General features: G+C 42.7%; 1 protein-coding gene and 1 long non-coding RNA gene across 2 annotated transcripts in view; one reads left to right on the forward strand and one right to left on the reverse strand.

Moving 5' to 3' along the window:
- MUC6 (mucin 6, oligomeric mucus/gel-forming) overlaps positions 1–7,286 on the reverse strand; it is a 42,898-nt gene extending 35,612 nt beyond the window's left edge. The window contains exons 1-3 of the mRNA XM_088676611.1: positions 7,145–7,286; positions 6,067–6,102; positions 26–76 (exon numbers count right to left, since the gene is read on the reverse strand). Of these exons, the coding sequence (XP_088532737.1) occupies positions 26–76; positions 6,067–6,102; positions 7,145–7,193 (136 nt within the window). The 5' untranslated portion in view covers positions 7,194–7,286. The remainder of the gene's footprint in view (positions 1–25; positions 77–6,066; positions 6,103–7,144) is intronic.
- A 3,292-nt stretch (positions 7,287–10,578) lies between these two features.
- Positions 10,579–19,193, forward strand: LOC148687595 (uncharacterized). The gene is made up of 5 exons (XR_015946799.1): positions 10,579–10,661; positions 11,494–11,663; positions 11,876–12,034; positions 18,693–18,843; positions 19,021–19,193. It is a non-coding gene; the product is annotated as an uncharacterized LOC148687595 (long non-coding RNA).
- Positions 19,194–20,374: the final 1,181 nt, after the last annotated feature.

Genomic DNA, 20,374 nt, shown 5'->3' on the forward strand with positions numbered 1-20,374 from the left:
GGATGTTAAATGTGCAAATTATTACCTCCTAGTCCCACTTCTAGTGCCACTCCTAGTGCCATAGGTCCTGAGGCACCTATGAAATAAAAAAGTAAATTGAATAGAGAATAAATATACAATTAATTGAAACGAACAACTTTTCACAAGTATTCTTGGGATTATGTATCTTGGTTTTAGACTCATGAATGAAATAATTATGTAGGTTAAAAACAACAAGTTGACCAAGTGGGTATTGTCTGCATTAAAGCTATTTGAGTTTAGGTTCAGTTATACTGTGCTAATCTTTTGCAAGCACATTTACTCCATCAATGGCCCACTGGACAACCCATCATTCGGAGAACCCTTACTCTGCCAATACAATGAATACAAAGGATAAGCAGTAGTGGCTTTTTACTTTTTAAGTAGTACCATAGTAACAGGGCTATTATTTTATAGAAAAAATAAGATAGTAGTAGCAATTTTATCAGGAGAGAGAAAATGATCACCAGTGTCTTGTGAGTGCAATGGTAGGGTTTCCATATTTGTTGTGGTGTCTCACTTTAATGGTCACATTAAATGGACAGACGGTTTCCCCCTCATAATATTGCAGTGGCAAAAGAAGCTGCATGCATCTGGCAAAGTTTTCCATTTTATGCCACAGGTGTCTTTCATTGAATGTTTAGCCAGGAGAAGAGGCAATTAAGAGGTGATATGATAGCCATTGTCAAATATCTGAAGAGCCATCAAAGATATGAAGGAGCAAATTTGTTTTCTGTTGCTCCAGGGGACCAGAGGGCAAGACCTGAACCAACATGTTCCAATTGCAGCAAAAGGGATTTTGACTAAATTTCAGTAAGAACTTTCTGACAATATGAGCTGTTCAATAGTGCAGCTGATTGTTTAGGAAGATAACAACAACAACAACAACAACAACAACAACAACAACAACAACAATTTATTTATACCCCACCCATCTGGCTGGGTTTCCTCAGCCACTCTGGGTGGCTTCCAACAGAAAAATACAATATAATAATCTATTAAACATTAAAAGCCTCCCTAAACAGGGCTGCCTTCAGATGTCTTCTAAAAATCTGGTAGTTGTTTTTCTCTTTGACATCTGATGGGAGGGCATTCCACAGGGCGGGCGCCACTACCAAGAAGGCCCTCTGCCTGGTTCCCTGTAACTTGGCTTCTCACAATGAGGGAACCGCCAGAAGGCCCTCTGCGCTGGACCTCAGTGTCCGGGCAGAACGATGGGGGTGGGGACACTCCTTCAGGTATACTGGACCAAGGCCATTTAGGACTTTAAAGGTCAGCACCAACACTTTGAATTGTGCTCAGAAACGTACTGGGAGCAAATGTAGGTCTTTCAAGACCGGTGTTATGTGGTCTCGGCGGCCGCTCCCAGTCACCAGTCTTGCTGCCGCATTCTGGATTAGTTGTAGTTTCGGATCACCTTCAAAGGTAGCCCCACGCAGAACGCATTGCAGTAGTTCAAGCGAGAGATAACTAGAGCATGCAACACTCTGGCATGGTCAGTTCTCCTTTATCAGAGGTATTGAAGCAGAAGCTGGATAGCCTTCTATTAATTATGTTGTAACGGTGGGTTTTCTGCATTGGAAGGGGTTGATTTAGATGACCTTTGAAGTACCTTCCAACCGAGAACTTGGCTCTGTATTAGACCTGACAATCCTGATATTTAGGAAGGGCTGGTCTCAGAACTGAATCCGCTCATTTCCTTCTACATTTGCCCACAATTAGTGGTTTTGTCAATGATATATGAGTTAGCCAAGTGTGGAATGATATATTTTGGTATTTGCTACATAAAAGTACTGGAAGGGGTGGGGGAAAGAAAGTATCAAAAACTTCCTGATGGCTAAACGGGAAGGAAAATAATATCTACTTTGCATTTTATTCCAGGAACAGTTACCAATGGAAGATGCCTGACAACAGATGGAATTGTGCCAAAGATAGTTTCTGACATTACTATGCTCTTCCCATTATGACGCGAGTCGACACCATTGTGGAAAAGGATTGTTTCAAGATGCTACTGTAACTTCAGAAACAAAATCTTTACAGCTCTGGCCCAGCATCAGAGGCCAGCATGATCAGGCGCATGCTGGCACCCCTGGGGCACAGAGGGACCCATCATCAATCCTTCTCACACCACCATTGAGGGCTCCATCCAGCACTGCCATCAGGGTTCCTACCATTGGCTTCTCCTGCTCTGCTGCTGCTTTTTGCTGCTGCTGCCAGTCACTGACCCCCTGGACATATTTACTTGGCTTGACTCCCACCCATCTACTGCTGCCACCGGGAAATCTAAAGAAGTCCAGGGGCAGCACATGAATAACAAGCAGCAGCAGCAGCAGCAAGCAACATGGCATGGTCCCAGATGACATAATCACTGTTGCTCTCCCTCTGGACATGTTTACTTGGCAGGCAGTGACATATTTTTTTTGCAGAGGAAGTGAGCCAAACGCTTATCCACTATGCATGGGCACCAGAGCGCCCCCAATGCAAAGCCCAGTATTGACACTGTACATTGCATTTTAGGCAATCAAAAATTATAGCTGTCCACAACATGCCTGAATACAGTATTGGCTTATTTCCCATTCAAAAACTTTGGGTTGTATTCAGCTAAATTATCGCAATGTATGTCCAAGTATGTGTTGGATATTGCAGAGCATACGCAGACTGTCCAAGCTGGCAGGATGAAGCAGGAACACAACGCTGCTCACTAGTAACTTGGTTACTACAGAGATTTATTATTTACAGCAGACTCACAAGTTACTATATGCAAGAAGATACAGACACGGATCTTAATGCTCCCTCTGAACAAAACTCCAACTACAGTCAATCAACCACAGGAAAGGTCATCATGAGTCATTATGCCTATATGGGTGACCTCGTCCAATAGCAGATCTTTTTTGAGGGCTCCCATATCTCCAGGCAGAATAACGCCCTCTGCTCAGTTTTTCTGGCCTTCAGCCAACTCCTTAATTGCTTCTGTGGGAAGCTGCATCAAAGTATAGTAGACCAAAGTCCCAACAGTATGGACCAAAGTCAGTCCTGTGAGAACAGTAGATCAATGAAGCCCTCTTTCTTGTTAGCATCCTTTCTTGTATACAGTGGTACCTCGGTTTATGAACACAATTGGTTCCGGAAGTCTGTTCATAAACTGAAGCGTTCATAAACTGAAGCGAACTTTCCCATTGAAAGTAATGGAAAGTGGATTAATCCGTTCCAGACGGTCCACGGAGTAACCGTTCATAAACTGAAGCGAACTTTTCCATTGAAAGTAATGGAAAGTGGATTAATCCGTTCCAGACGGGTCCGTGAAGTACTTAAACTGAAGCGTTCATAAACTGAAACATGGGTGTAATTGGTTCCGGAAGTCTGTTCATAAACTGAAGCGTTCATAAACTGAAGCGAACTTTCCCATTAAAAGTAATGGAAAGTGAATTAATCCGTTCCAGATGGGTCCGCGGCGTTCATAAACCGAAAATTCATAAACCGAGGTGTTCATAAACCGAGGTTCCACTGTAATTTAAGTTGCATCTTGATTTCATAGACAGGCTGAATGCAAGGGCTGTTTTTCATATATGCTTATGTGTTCACTCCTGCTAGAATCATAGAACCTTAGAGTTGGAGGAGACCATGGTTTAGTCCAATACCATGACACTATGGCTTGTATCCATTGTAGTGCTATCCTATCAGCACAAAGATTTACACTTGCATTCCAGGACTCGACACTGCTGTTTTTCTAGAAAAAGAGGTGCTGGAACTCACCATGAATGCCTACCATGTTATCTTGTAATGGCAATGGCACCCATCTGAGAGGTGCTGGAAATGAATTCCAGCAAGTTCCGGCTGAAAAAAGCCCTGCCTCTGGAGCAGATTTGGGATGAGTGCATGGCATGAGGAGAGGCAGGAAAGTCCCATTGTGCAAGCATAAGTCCTTGCACTGACAGAATGCTTACTTGCACTGACAGAATGCATTGGATACAAGGCAATGTAAACCTTCAGCTCCAAATCACAGGACCAGACCACGGCCGCAGTTCCACATAGAACAGTATTCACTATTGCCCATGCAATCCAAATAGCAAAAAAAAAAGAACAACGCTTAATGCTAGGTACAATATTTGTTCCTCTCAGAATTTTTCATATGTAATTATTTGCAGATGTATAACTTTCTGTGTGTCCTGTGTAGAAACTGAACCAATTTACAAGAAAGGAGATTCAGACTAAACATTAGGAAGGCCTTCCTAATGGTAAGAGCTGTCCAATAGTGGAATGGACTGCCTTGGAAGGTGGCGGACACTCCTTCATTGGAGGTTTTAAAACAGGTTGGAAAGACATCTTTGGGCCACAATACACATGATGCTAAACATATTGTTTGAAGACCCTTATATTAGATGTGCAGATACAGCCCCTACCGTGCCTTAAGCAGCAATCCTATGCACACTTTCCTGGCAGTTAGTCACACTGAACTCAATGGGACTGACTTCTGAGTAGACTTTTAGAGGTCTGCAAACATGCGCTGGATTATGGAGAAAGCTAGAGAGTTCCAGAAAAACGTCTACTTCTGCTTCATTGACTATGCAAAAGCCTTTGACTGTGTCGACCACAGCAAACTATGGCAAGTTCTTAAAGAAATGGGAGTGCCTGATCACCTCATCTGTCTCCTGAGAAATCTCTATGTGGGACAAGAAGCTACAGTTAGAACTGGATATGGAACAACTGATTGGTTCAAAATTGGGAAAGGAGTACGACAAGGTTGTATATTGTCTCCCTGCTTATTTAACTTATATGCAGAATTCATCATGCGAAAGGCTGGACTAGATGAATCCCAAGCCGGAATTAAGATTGCCGGAAGAAATATCAACAACCTCAGATATGCAGATGACACAACCTTGATGGCAGAAAGTGAGGAGGAATTAAAGAACCTTTTAATGAGGGTGAAAGAGGAGAGCGCAAAATATGGTCTGAAGCTCAACATCAAAAAAACCAAGATCATGGCCACTGGTCCCATCACCTCCTGGCAAATAGAAGGGGAAGAAATGGAGGCAGTGAGAGATTTTACTTTCTTGGGCTCCTTGATCACTGCAGATGGTGACAGCAGTCACGAAATTAAAAGACGCCTGCTTCTTGGGAGAAAAGCAATGACAAACCTAGACAGCATCTTAAAAAGCAGAGACATCACCTTGCCGACAAAGGTCCGTATAGTTAAAGCTATGGTTTTCCCAGTAGTGATGTATGGAAGTGAGAGCTGGACCATAAAGAAGGCTGATCGCCGAAGAATTGATGCTTTTGAATTGTGGTGCTGGAGGAGACTCTTGAGAGTCCCATGGACTGCAAGAAGATCAAACCTATCCATTCTTAAGGAAATCAGCCCTGAGTGCTCCCTGGAAGGACAGATCGTGAAGCTGAGGCTCCAATACTTTGGCCACCTCATGAGAAGAGAAGAATCCTTGGAAAAGACCTTGATGCTGGGAAAGATGGAGGGCACAAGGAGAAGGGGACGACAGAGGACAAGATGGTTGGACAGTGTTCTCGAAGCTACGAACATGAGTTTGAGCAAACTGCGGGAGGCAGTGGAAGACAGGAGTGCCTGGCGTGCTATGGTCCATGGGGTCACGAAGAGTCGGACACGACTAAACGACTAAACAACAACAACAACTGCTAAGGAGGTTTATAAATTGATCTGTGAAGTTTAAGTGAACTTTTTAATTGTTCTTTCTGGGGTTGTTCTACAAATCCATCTTTCAGGAATATGTTCTCCTATGTGGTTAGTGTCAAATGGCTCATTAGGTGCAGTAGAAAATATAAAACAAATAAATTTAGAACTATTCAGAACACGTCTGTATTGTTTTTAGAAAGAAAGACTTAAAACTATGTGCTTGGAATGTTTTTGGCAGTCCTGAGACCAGTTGTAACAGCAAATAATTACAGGTAAAAAAGAAAAAAGAGCAAATAACAAGAAACCACAATCCAGAAGAGAACCAAAATGAGTTACAACAGTTTTAGATAAGAACTATATACTTTTAGTAAGTAGGAAGAACAGTACATCTTTCACAGACTTACCTGATAACCTGTCTGAATGATCCATATGATTCTGATCTGAGTAATAAAGAAAAATAAATTTTATGAAACAAAAACAATGAAAGTAGAATATAAAACAGATATTTTGAAACCACAATTGATAGCAAAGTTTTTATAGCTATCTTCATGGAGTGTAACTGTACTAGCTATTAACCTGTGATAGGTAAATAGAACCTTATTCAGAGGCAAAATACCTATCATTACCAAATTCTGAGGGCAAATGGGGTCAACTTCATGCTCTGTTTGTGAGCTTCTATGGGAATCTAGCTTGGAATGATGAACTACATGGATCTTTGGACAGATGCAGCACGACAAATCTTACATCCCTAGAAGGATTCACAGAACAAATTTATTTTTCGAATCAAAAAGCGCTGAAGTCTATATCTTCTTGCATAGAAGCATCTTTCAAGTGAAATATACAAAAGAATGTATTGTTGTTGGGTATAATAGTTGGGCTCCATCCTATAAGAGTTTCATGTACAAATATGCAAGATTGCTGAAAGAATATGTAAGATCTCTTGCTTCTGGGACCACTGGAGGTTGGTATTTATTGCAGTTTCCAGATCTGAAAGTGTATTCCATTGAAGGTTCTATATGTCAAATAAAGAGGATGAATGCTCAACCGTGGCATGAAAAGCAGGGAATGTTCCACAAGTACCCAAGAGAAATGTCAAAGTGCAAAAGTCAAGAAGAGAACGATCAAATCATTCAGTTTTGCCTAAATATATTGTGTTTCAAACCAGTCATTTCCACTTCTTAACCACACTGGGATCCTTCCTTCCTTCCTTCCTTCCTTCCTTCCTTCCTTCCTTCCTTCCTTCCTTCCTTCCTTCCTTCCTTCCTTCCTTTTGGTTAATTATATATGATGGGCATTCCAGACAAGCAATGTCAAAGAAAAGAAGTGAGGTTAACTTATCTATAGCATCTTCTACCACTTTATTTCATCCTATCCCTATATATTTTATGTCCTCTAATGCTTTGGCATCCTTTCTCCCCAAAATGACAAGATTGAAAGAAGTCCCATGTTATCTATGTATTCTAGATGTGGTTTTAGACTTACCTGAACTATGCAGGAGGCTGCAGAGGAGAACCAGTAGTGCCCAAAGCATGATGTTGAGTGGAGAGTCCTTTCCCCGGCCTTGGACTCTCCTCCTCCCCTATCTACTCACAATGGGCAGTGCTGCTGCTGCCACTCTAGCCTCACCTTGTCAAGCTTGGATGCTTTATATATAGCATTACAAGGCCCTCCCTTATTCCCATGCACATTCTGAGATGGCCACAGCTGGGTAAAGTGGAGTAACCGCCAAACAGGATCTTCACTTTATCAGGCGTAATGCACGCAAATGCTATCTGGAAAAATAAAAGAAAAATACACCTCCTCTACTTGAGTATCATTTTTCCATAGCTAGTTCAACGAACTTGGCTTGCAACAGTTTACACAAACACTTTTAACAGTATTTGCAGTAGAAGTGTGGTGTGGAGTCCAAAAGAAATGCAGATCTGTAGTGAAGAAAATCTGATAACCCCGATAAAGGTGGAATGTAGCACATAGAAGATGGAGCAAGCTTGTTTTCTGCTGCTCCAGAGGGTAGGACCCAAACTAATGGATTTAAATGACAAGAAAGGAGATTCTGACTAAACATTAAGAACAGCTAAGTTGTTAAACAGAGGTTTGATGGCCATCTGTCAGGGATTCTTTAGCGGTGATTCCTGCATTTCTGGGGGTTGGACTTGGTGACCCTTTGAGTTCCTTCCAACTCTACAGTTCTATGATACAAAGACTATTGGCCAAAGAGAGGAGAGAACTGAAGTTGGGCAGTCTTGCTGTGCTAATATTATGGACAGGCAACGAGAGGAGATTCTCTCTCTCTCTTTGTATGTGTATGTTTAAAATAGAAGGCAAGGCTGATGATTTGAGATCCTACTGATACAGGTTCCTCATCTTCCTTAAAAGTCTTTCTTTCCTCCAGGGTTTATCCCTTTCACACATAGTGGGAATGAACTTTTTCAGCCCTAAGAAATGATTTTTGTTCCATGGAGGACGTCTAGACAAGCATAATTATGAAGAACAAGCTTCAGAATGTTGTGTCATAAAATGCCATTTGAATGCAGTTCCACTGTACTGTGTTGTTTAGTCGTTTAGTCGTGTCCGACTCTTCGTGACCCCATGGAGCAGAGCACGCCAGGCACTCCTGTCTTCCACTGCCTCCCGCAGTTTGGTCAAACTCATGTTCGTAGCTTCGATAACACTGTCCAACCATCTCATCCTCTGTCGTCCCCTTCTCCTAGTGCCCTCAATCTTTCCCAACATCAGGGTCTTTTCCAGGGAGTCTTCTCTTCTCATGAGGTGGTCAAAGTATTGGACACTCAGCTTCAGGATCTGTCCTTCCAGTGAGCACTCAGGGCTGATTTCCTTCAGAATGGATAGGTTTGATATTTTTGCAGTCCATGGGACTCTCAAGAGTCTCCTCCAGCACCATAATTCAAAAGCATCAATTCTTCGACGATCAGCCTTCTTTATGGTCCAGCTCTCACTTCCATACATCACCACTGGGAAAACCATAGCTTTAACCATACGGACCTTTGTCGGCAAGGCGATGTCTCTGCTTTTTAAGTTGCTGTCTAGGTTTGTCATTGCTTTTCTTCCAAGAAGCAGGCGTCTTTTAATTTCGTGACTGCTGTCACCATCTGCAGTGATCCACTGTACTAGGACACCACAAAGTTCTTCTGTCCAGATCCAATGGAAATGAATGGAAGGAGTGTTCTTGTATGACTTCTGTCCAGTTTCAGTGTGGGCTTTTGCCAGATAACTTTGTAGTAATTGTGCTCTCCAGAGGAAGAGGGAAAGAGCTGTAGCTCAGTGGTAGAAAATCTGTGTTGCTTGCAGAAGGTCCCAAGTTCAACCCGTGGCATCTCCAGGAAGGGCTGCGAGAGAACCCTGCCGGAAACTCTCGAGAACCGTTGAGTGTAGATACCGTAATACTGAGTTAATGGCCTGAGTTGGTAGGAGGCAGCTTCCTATGCTCCTATAAGCTTCTCAAATTCCCCAGCCATCTCTTCAGATTAATAGGTAAAATATGGCCTGGTCTACCCATGCATTAAAATGCAGGGAAAAGTCATGAGAAAAAGTATTGAGTTAGTAGAATGTACTGTAGACTGCAAGTGAAGGAATACATTTTTAATGCTCTGCTTTGGCAAAACAACAACAATACAAAACAAACATACAAAAATGCACTCTCCCTACTTCTACCATTAGGCGGAAGGAGGCAATCACCTCAGGTGGCAGAGCCTTAGAGGAAACATCCCTGAATATTTTGACTGAGCCCTCCAGCCATTCCCCTTAATTGTCACATGCCCGTCCCAGGCTCCCTGATCTGTCCTACTGCCTCAGTTGTTGTGAAAGCTGCCATCTACTTACCAGGTTTGAAGCAAGGTTTAACTGCTGGCCCAGTTAGCTTCTCTTTGTGGGATGGGAATGCCATCTTGTCCTTTGACTCAGGCAGCAAAATACCTTGCACCTGCCCCAGATTCCTAGCACAGCAGAGAGGGGGCTTGGCCAGAACCTGTTTCGCTCCTGAGTTACTATTTTTTACTAACAGAGAGGGAATGTTTTTTTTTAATTTTGTTCTCTGAAAATAGGGTGTGTTTTAGTGATATATGGGAGGTCACAGAAGAACACAGAACTCTCAAGTGTCAGTTCAGGGTTTCCGTAGCTCAAACCACATAGAGTCAAAATGCCTTCTTTTCCAAGCCAATATAAGGTGGTTACTGGCTCTGCAAACATACCCTGTCCTCAGTTGCCAGCCTCCCCAGTTAACACACAAAAGGAAGACTGAGAGTTGTCATCAATATAGCACTAAGTCTCTTGTTTCAGCAGCACAAGTGTTTCTCCTTGGGCAATGGTACATTCTCCTCCTCTCCTCTCACCTGCACATTCCCTAAATCTGTTTTGGGGTTTCCCCTAACCCTCCACAGCAGAATTGGGTATGGTGTGGGGTACATGAAGGGAGGAGAGGGAGAGAAGCCCATTGAGCTACCAGTAATGATTGCATGTGTGCAACTAGTGTAGGGACAACATGGAAGGGAAAGGTACTATTTGGCAACACCTTTTTCCAGAGTCCCTGGTTTGACTCTTCCAACACCTTAAAAGGTGCTGTAAAGCAAAACATCTTAGATACACAGGATAGGACTGGACCAATCTTGCTTAAGCTCAAGTTCTCTGGCTGATTTGAGGTTAATAAGATGCCTGAATGTACGGCAACTGCATGTAACAATTTACACCAAGAGCTTAACAGATTTCTTTCTCCTTTGGCTGTCTTAAGAACTCTGCACTGCATGGGAAACATTATTTTGAAATTAATTCCTAGGGACAATGGTTTCATGCCTCACTGTGTTGGCTCAATGCCTGCAATATCTCAGATTCCCTAGGTATGCCTGCAATATCTCACGACCTCTGAGGCTGGAACCACATGTGTCAGCCACTCCTTGTGTTCCCCCATAGCCTAGGTGAAGAGATATTTGTAAACACTGCAATCAACAGAGCAAAAGAACAAGTTGACAGGGACAGAGAGCAGCAGGTATATATATATATATATATATATATATATATATATATATATATATAGGGGGGAGTTTCAGGAACATTTTCGTAAGCGCTAGAAAGCACCCTCATGATCAGTTCCTGCATTTTATTCATTTCCCCAAAGATTATCTACCAACAAAGGCCAGGTTTTATGTTTCTTATTTTAGATTGTGAACCCTCGGGTCAGCAAATTATCTATTTTATGCTTCTAAAGCAATAAAGCAACAGGATTTCTTCAAATTCCTAACAGCTGAAATAGAAAAGTCTTGCTTTAAAGAGAGACCCGCACATTACAATGAACAAGGCAATTACAGAAAATGGAAAATAATGTTTTGGGTACCTCTTCTCCATCCTGTATCCTCTAAGACTTTGTCAAGACTAGACTGTGTGAAGACATCAGGGTGTTGGGCACTTCCCTGCTCCCATCTCATGCCATTGGCTTTTGCTGTCACAGAGATGGGTGCATGGATTACTAAGGATTACTATGTCATTAGGTTACAGTAGTCACAGCAGGGCACAGACACAGTATGGAACCTGGGAGACCACTCAGCCATGAAGGTCACTGGGCCAGGCACTGTCTCTCAACCTAACCTACCTCACAGGGTTGCTGTGAAGAAAAACAAGAAGGCAGAGAATTATGTACACCACCTTGAGCCCCTTGGGGGAAAGGTGGGTTATATGTGTAATAATCAATAGGACACAGATAAGTTGTTTGATGTATTGCAGAGGGGTAGGAGGGAGTAATTTTTTATTTTTGTGTTTTCCCCTTTCTTTTCATGTTATTACATGCATACTCATGTATATAAACATTTTTTTTTTTTTTGCAGGGGAAAGAAGTGTAACCTTACACAGAAGTATATGTGTATACATGAAATAGTTGCGTACCCAGACGCAGCCCCCCTCCCCTAGGAGCCAGGCCACACAGTGAAAGGAGAAGACATGACAACATATATTTGGGGTTAAAATGGTCACAACTTTATTGAATTCAGATGTACCGGTAGGTAAACTTTGGCATAGGCACTGGGCATGTATCCCTCTTAGCCCCCTGCTGGGGGTCTGAGGCATGGCAGGGTCAGTAAGGGGAAGATGGGACCAACACAAAATGCGTGTTTACACAGCTGGTCCCTCCCCAAATTGCTGAGGATAGCACTATGGCCCATCTGCCATGCCGCAGGAAGCATGTGAGTCACCACTTCATCCCTCCTTCAGGTATTTGACTAAAGGATTCCGCTGAAGGCCTCAGCCACCAAAGTTGTGACAATTGCTATGGGGAAGGCAAAACCTGCAAAGCAGGGACAATTCCTTCCTGGCTCTGAAGAAAAAACCACCATACGACCACAGCAAAGCCTGCGTGCCTGGAAAGAAAAGGTTTTTGTTGTTGTTGTTTAGTCGTTTTAGTCTGCGAGAAAACAAGATTAGAGGTAGGCTGGCTGGGTGATGCTCTGGGGCCGACTGCACTTTTTGTTCTCTTGGAGCGGAGTGGAGCAAAGCCTTCTCCAGTGCAGTCCACTCTGATTGCTCCACCCCCCAAGGCCCCCACGGATTGACCAGGATTTTCAAAACGCGGCCAACGGTTGGGGCAAATATAGTGTGGCTTTAGAAGGAGGGGGAAACGCCGTGCTGGGTTGCAACCGCCACCCCCCTCTGTACCAGGTAAGCGGCTATTATCAATAATTATGACTGCAGTCATATAGTGACTTACCTAGTAGTAGGCACCATCAAAAAATAATGGAACTCACTTTTAAGCAGGCAGGCATTGGACTGCATTCTAGGTACTGATATATTTAACAGCTACAATACTATATATTAGAAGTAAGTCCCACTGTTTTTAATGGAGTGGGAGTCCCAGATAAGTTGGTGTAGAATTGAAGCCTAAGAGTGCTTGATTCGCTTTATAAAAGTTGTAAGTGTGGCAGGAAGGAATGAACCATTTTATATTTAAATTTATTTATTTTAAGCTCTTCTAAACTGACTTTGCAAAAAATAAAAAAGGTAAAGGTAAAGGACTCCTGACAGTTAAGTCCAGTTGCAGACGACTCTGGGGTTGCAGAGCTCATCTCGCTTTACAGGCTGAGGGAGCCAGCGTTTGTCCACAGACAGTTTTTCCGGGTCATGTGGCCAGCATGACTAAGCCACTTCTGAGGCAATGGAACACGAAACCAGAGCAGCGCACGGAAATGCCGTTTACCTTCCCGCTGTAGCGGTATCTATTTATCTACTTGCACTGGAATGCTTTCGAACTGCTAGTTGGGCAGGAGCTGGGACCGAACAACAGGAGCTCATCCCGTTGCGGGGATTCAAACCGCTGACCTTCTGATTGGCAAGCCCAAGAGGCTTGGTGGTTGAGACCACAGCGGCACCCACGCCCCATAGTTGCAAAAAATACTGAAATTTAAATAAAAATAAAAATACAAGTATAAAATAATCCAGATTGTGTTACAATAGAACAATAATTCAAAGCTACATATAACCTGCTCTGTCACAGCCTCTGAGAGAATTGAGCTATGGCGCCTACTATTCAGCTGGTAGCTGCCATATTTAAAATATTGATATACACCGCCTGTTATAAAACCAAATGTGTGGCAAATGACTAGCCTCAGTAACTAGCAAAGGCCTCAGTAAACAGATGAATTTTCAGCATGTGGTGAAATGGTATCCAGGTGATGGGCATAGCTGTCAAGTTTTCCCTTTTCTCACGAGGAAGCCTAATCAGCATAAGGGAATTTCCCTTTAAAAAAGGGAGAACTTGACAGCTATGGTGATGGGGCAGGAATGATTTCTGAGGGAAGGCTGGACACCACAACAGAATAGGCCCTTTTTCCTGTTTATGAGCGTCCACAGGCTGCAACACAACCATGAGGTACGCTCCCCCTCCCAGTGCCCCAAGGCCACACCCACCATAGCTGCCAAGTTTTCCCTTTTCTTGCGAGGAAGCCTATTCAGCATAAGGGAAAATCCCTTTAAAAAAGGGATAACTTGGCAGCTATGGCACCCACACCAGCCATTTAAAGCACTATCTTGCCACCCAGAGTAGTAATGGCTTCCCCTGAAGAATCCTGTGAGCTGTAGTTTGTTCAGGGTGCTGTGAGTTGGTAGGAGATCCCTATTCCCCCTTCCCAGAGTTACCTGGGAAGAGGGATTGACTGGTACACCACTCTAAGAATTGCATATCTGTGAGGGGCAGGTCTTTCCCTGTTCTAGAACTCTCTGGAACTTTCTGGTGGGTGCCATTGCCATTATAAGAGAACAAGGGAGATGTTCATGATGAGTTCCAGCACCTCTTTTTCTAGAAAAATAGCACTGGTGAGCGGAATAAGGCTCTGCTAATAACTCTTACCACCCTTAACAAGCAAGACTTCCCAGGATTCTTTAGGGGAAAGTCTTGACTATTAAAGTTGTATAAGTGTGTTAAATGGCTTTGGGTGGGAGTGGCCCAAATGTGTCTGTCCAGTGCACTATGGGAGAAAATAAAATGGTGGCTACTGGCTACCAGGAGGCCGCCTTGCAGTAAATTTGACACTCCTTACAGTTAAATTGTAAAGCAAAACAAAAAGTCTGTTCTGCCATGCTATATGGTAAGGACCTACCTACTCATACAGCAGAAAGTCCAGCAGTTTGCCAAAGCTACCTCATACCTCCAGTTGGCCTTACTCAGAGGCTCCCATCCTCTCTGTGTTTCTGCATGGAGCTAAGTCCTGAGGACAGAAAAGACAGCAAACAGGGGCTGAACTGAGACTTCATCTAAGATTTTGCACTTCTGAGGCAGGAAATGACAAGGATGTTTGCAGAACGCTAAGAGCTGGTAACAAGAAGCAAGTGATTAAATATCAACACAATGCTTTTACTCAGTTTTTTGTTTGTTTTTAAAGCTACAGATAGCATTTCTTCTACCAACGTGAAAACAATATCTGGTTATATAACTTCCAAAGAGAGTTGGCTCAGAGGTTTTGGGAGGGTCTGGGTTGGAGGCCAGTAGTTATAGCTAGGTCCCCTTTCAGATCACAACATAAAAGCTGTCTATTCACTTAAGCATTATAGCTTTTATGTGGGGGATGTTCCCTTTCTTCTCTGGCAATTAATACAAAAACAAAATAAAAATAACTGGCTGGTCCATTCTGCTCCCCTGCCCCCCACTGGTTGCCAATCCAGCCAAGAGATTCAAATGCCTTTTAGGGACTCCTGGTTTTGAACGGGTAATCTTTGGGTCTGAGGCTGGGACATACCCAATAAGCTATCCTAAGCCATGTAGACTATAGACTCAGAGCTTTCTTTAGACATACAAAGGAAGTGGCATATGCAACATCCCCCTCTGCAATTGGCAGGCAGTATGAAGCTTCTGGATCAGCAGGCCTGACACAAATCCTACAAACTTGGCCTTTTCCTTTTGCCTCGTCAACAGAGTAGTGTTGCTGTTAGGTCAAGTTCCACTTCCTTATCTCATGTCATGAGCTGACGAGAAGAGGACATATTTTAGTGGATTTCCCGGTTTATATGTTGTTGGTCCCCCAGTATTTTATTCATACTTTTTTTAAAAATTATATTTCTGTGTATATTGTAAACCACCCTGAAAGAGTTTATACTCAAAGGCAGCATATACAAATTTAAAATAACAGGAAGAGTTCTGCTGCATCAGACCGAAGGCCCACAGCGGTCAGCCAGATGCTCCTGGGAAGCTGACAAACCGGACATGAGGGCAATGGCCCCAACTCCTGTTGATGTTTCCCTGGCACTGATATTCAGAGGCAGATTATCTGTGATCCTGGAGACAGCATATAGCCGTCATAACTAGCCATAGGTAGCCTAACTCTCCATGAATGGGTCTAATCCTCCTTGAAAAGTCATTTAAGTTGTTAGTTGTTAAACAATACTGACCTAGACTGAACAGGAGTTGGACTTGACATAAAGTAGTTTCATAAGTTCAACAAAGATACATGATTCCTTACAGAAGACCATAGAGGGTTCCGCTGTTTTACATGACAATCTCAAGAAGTAAGCAGTGGTGGGGGCGGAGAGCAGGCAGGGGTGGGGCTGGCGTGCATCCTGGGGGTGGGGCACGCCACCTGCAGGGGTGTGGCGCCCAGCGCAGGCAGGGGGGCAGCTGCGATGGCACCCTACCGGGATCGCGCTGCCCGGGGCGGTGCGCTCTCCCCCACTCCTTTTCCTCTGCCAGTGAAGACAAGAGCATGTATCCTACCTTTATAGTCCACTGGAATGTTTTTTTTTTAAATAACCCAAAACATTTATACCCTGCTCTTCAGAAGAAACGCCCCCCCGCCCCCATAAATAAAAAATTGAAAATAAAAATTACAGTACAGTAAATACAAAAACCATTGCATACTAACACCAGCAGCAAATAAAGATGGAGCAGGCAATTCAAATATGATAAAACTCCATTATCTAAAAGGCCTAGGCAAGTAAAACGAATCTTCACCTGGCACCAAAATAGCATACATTTAATAGCTTCACGTCATGAATTTTTATATAGTCTAGAAAATGTTAAATCCAGCATTAATTTATAAAGCCTCTGATTCCCAGAAATGTCAGTGTTAAGATTTTACAGTCAATATTATTTTGACTGTAGTGTACCTGAGACTGTTTACTGTTAACTGAGTTTCCAGGACCTGCATTTGTTTGTCCATAGATAAGGGAGGGAAAGATTATATACACCTGGCAAAAAAGTTCCCATAGTGAAAATATTTTAAGTCATTTTGACTTAAACATCAAAATTTGAGGTCAGAACCTGTGCAAAGTCCAGATGCTGATAATATCAATGGATGTTATGCAATATGCCATAGCTTTTCTGAATAAACATATTGAAAAAAAATGTTTGGAATTGTGGATTTGGCTGTGATCCCATTAGTGAAATACATATACAGTGGTACCTCGGTTTATGAACACAATTGGTTCTGGAAGTCTGTTCATAAACTGAAGCGTTCATAAACTGAAGCGAACTTTCCCATTGAAAGTAATGGAAAGTGGATTAATCTGTTCCAGACAGTCCGCGGAGTACTTAAACTGAAGCGTTCATAAACTGAAGCGAACTTTCCCATTGAAAGTAATGGAAAGTGGATTAAACCGTTCCAGACAGGTCCGCGGAGTACTCAACCTGAAGTGTACTTAACCCGAAGCATGGGTGTAATTGGTTCTGGAAGTCTGTTCATAAACTGAAGTGTTCATAAACTGAAGCGAACTTTCCCATTGAAAGTAATGGAAAGTGAATTAATCCATTCCAGATGGGTCCGTGGCGTTCGTAAACCGAAAATTCATAAACCGAGGTTCCACTGTACAGGGCTCAACTAAATGGTGTAACATTGTGAAACCTGTAACCAACATGGACTTTGAAGCTTTGTCTAGTCCATCTGTTGTGAATGTTGTTTTCATTGCTTAATACCTGTTTATCAGCCTTTGGATCTAAGGGAGAAAAAAGTGGGTTGGAGTGGGCAAATTTTATTGGTCCCTCCCATGCTCTTTGTGTCCCTCCCATAATGTTACTTTGCTATTTGCAAGAAATGTGCTTCCCAGATGCACCAAAGTAAACTTTATTCAATTTCTGGCCTGATTTATAGCAACTGAGATTGTAAAGCAATTGTGTTGACACTTCATTTACTTAAAAGATTTATCCCCTGACTTATTTAAATATCCAAGGTGGTTTACGAGTCGGAAGGATTGGAGAAAGCAAAGCAACTGCACTCCATGAGACTTCAGTTCCTCAGTGTGTAGGTACCGTATGTCTATTAATTGCACATACGGGGAAAGCATGGATGTGCATAAGACCTCAGTGACATATTGAACATGCTCTAGAACAACGACATGACAAGTCCTTGGTCTGCTGGGAAGATTCTGTGTTAATTGCTGGATATAAAATGTAGAGACAGCACACTTTATAGGTGTAGTATGAAGAGTTGGACACGACTAAACGACTAAACAACAACAACAACAGACTAGTACAGGCTTTTGTGGTTATGCACTTGCAAATGTCAGTGTTTCCCCTTTTCTTTCCTCTTAAAAAATAAATATAAATGAATCAATAATAAAACAAAACAAAACAAAGTCACCAACTATGACTCCTCAAATACAAATATGCAAATCAAAAAATGTTAAAAACCACACAGAGATACATAGCCCCCTGCTAATAAAAGTTCAGATTGAATGGGTTGTAGCCAACTAGGTTTTACTCGGAGTAGACCCTTTGAAATTAATGAACCCATGTACATTCGTCATGTCCATTAATTTTAATGTGTCTACTCCAAGAATGTAAAATGTTGATACAGCTCAGTGTCTTCTTCTGCAAACTCCACAGGTTTTTTTTTAGTGTTTTTTTAGAGTAATACTGTACTAGTATCATTTGTGGAAATCCAAGCAACAGTTGACTTTGTACTGTGTTCTCATGCCTTGCCATGGGCCAGAGTTTCTCACTTAGCTCCTCCTCAGTGTGGGACCGGAAATCCGCTTCATCCCATGGAGAATCCGTGTGCCTTGGCAGGGCTTCTCTTTAACCTTGATTGCCCACCTAGAACTCTCCATTGTAATCCCTGAGGAAACCTGCCTGCTTCTGTTTCAACATGGCTATCCTTTAATTGATTAATGTAGCTTAATTTATTAAGCTCTGTTGACATGAGTAACTTTTCTTTCATTTTATTTGAACTAGGTTTGACCTATGGTTGAACAGTTAATGGCTGCTGGATTTGATGGCCATATCGCTGCAGTGCGTGTGTAGCAACACCGTGCGCAGTGTAGCATTTACTTTGGCACCAAGTTATCCTTTTATGTAATTACAAATCAATTATGTAGCAAAATAATGTTACACATCTTCTAACAGTCCAAATGATTAAAAATACGCTGGTGTAAATCAAGTACAAATCTGGGTGAAATGCTTTTCTAGAATATTGACCCAAGAGAATATTAACACCATAGGTGAAAACAAGATTCATGAACACTATGCATGGCCAGTGTCCAGGGATGATGAAAGTTGTAACCCAGAAATGGGGAACCTCAGGTAAAATATGGCCCTCTGAACTCTCCCCAGGCCACACCACTAAGCGACCCTGCTTCATATCCTGATTTTGTGTGGATGGAATGTATCTTTGAACTCTGAAAATGCCTCTTTGCTTGTCTGAATGGAGGACACACAAACCCATGCCAGAAACTCAAACCCAGTTGGTTATCTGCTTCCGTATGTAAGTACTTGCTCAGAGTAAGTCTTTCCAGGATATAATATTCCATTCTATAGGATGACCTATATAGCTCTTTGCTTAAATTTGTTTTTGCTTTTGACTAAATTGAAATGCTTGGCTGATCAGTTGGGTAGTCAGGAGGGATAATACGTAGCGCTGATTTCCCCTTGTCCTCTCCAGGTGATCAGCAGAGCTGACAATGGTGACCATCTCTTTGCTAGAGCAGGAGCCCCATGTGCATGACTCCGGAAGCTGAATAAAGTTCTACCCAGGAGCTTTTTATGTGCCCTGTTCAGGATATTGGCAACTTGCCACAAGTTACCCATCCTTTGTGTATAGATCGCCATCACTGGGTCATGGTAAGTGTAGCACTTTCAGCAAGACTTCTGATGTGTACAGTACTTCATTTGATCAATGTTTAATGACCCTCTGGCTGTGTTCCAAATATAATGCACAGGTTATAAAATTCCTTGTCTCTTATCAGTTTGCAGTTCTTGGGAAGCTGGCCCTTTCATTAAGAAAACTGTTAACTGCATTGAGTGTCAACAACTGCACAACCCAGATTTTACATTAACTATTTCCTTAATGCTTCGAGTGTGCCATTTTTTTTTGTCATTTCAGGATATTCTTAAGAACAGCAATGTTTAAAAACTGATTATTTAACAGTGGCTTGACCTTTCTGCCTCCGCTCTTTGTAACAATGCATTGCTAATTTCCATTTGGTCTGATTTGCAATCGGGACCTGGCTTGATAGGATCGTTGCTTTTTTCCAGACTTGAGCCAAAAAGCAGGGAGGGAGGCAGCAGCAGGTGACAGATTTGTGTGGCTTAGGATGTTGTGGCTCACGGTCTCAGTGTATGGAAGCAGCTACCTGGTTTGAGTGGTAAAGGTAAAGGGACCCCTGACCATTAGGTCAGTCGTGACCGACTCTGGGGTTGCGGCACTCATCTCGCGTTATTGGCCGAGGGAGCCAGCATACAGCTTCCAGGTCATCTGGCCAGCATGACAAAGCCGCTTCTGGCGAACCAGAGCAGCACACAGAAATGCCGTTTACCTTCCCGCCAGAGTGGTACCTATTTATCTACTTGCACTTTGACGTGATTTCAAACTGCTAGGTTGGCAGGAGCTGGGACCTAGCAACGGGAGCTCACCCCGTCGCGGGGATTCGAACCGCCGAACTTCTGATTGGCAAGCCCTAGGCTCTGTGGTTTAACCCACAGTGCCACCAATTAAAAATAATAATAACTCAAAATCAGACACAAAGAAGATGATCACAGTCCCGTCATCAGTCACTTGACAGAATTGTTGATAGTTAGCCCTCTGCAATTAGTGGCTATGGCTCACAAAAGGGGCAGAGTTGGTGCTCCTGTTGCAATAAGTGAAGTCTCATGTATTAAAATCTGATTTTGTCTAGAGGCCATTTCATGCTAGTAAAAAAATAAGCTTGACTAGTAAAAATCATTTTGGGGTTCCAGGCAAGCATAATTTAGACCTCCCACTCACACATGGGCACTCACACATCAGCAACTGGCTT

The sequence above is a fragment of the Zootoca vivipara genome, chromosome 1 (assembly GCF_965207765.1).
Source record: "Zootoca vivipara chromosome 1, rZooViv2.hap1.1, whole genome shotgun sequence".
Taxonomy (NCBI): domain Eukaryota; kingdom Metazoa; phylum Chordata; class Lepidosauria; order Squamata; family Lacertidae; genus Zootoca; species Zootoca vivipara.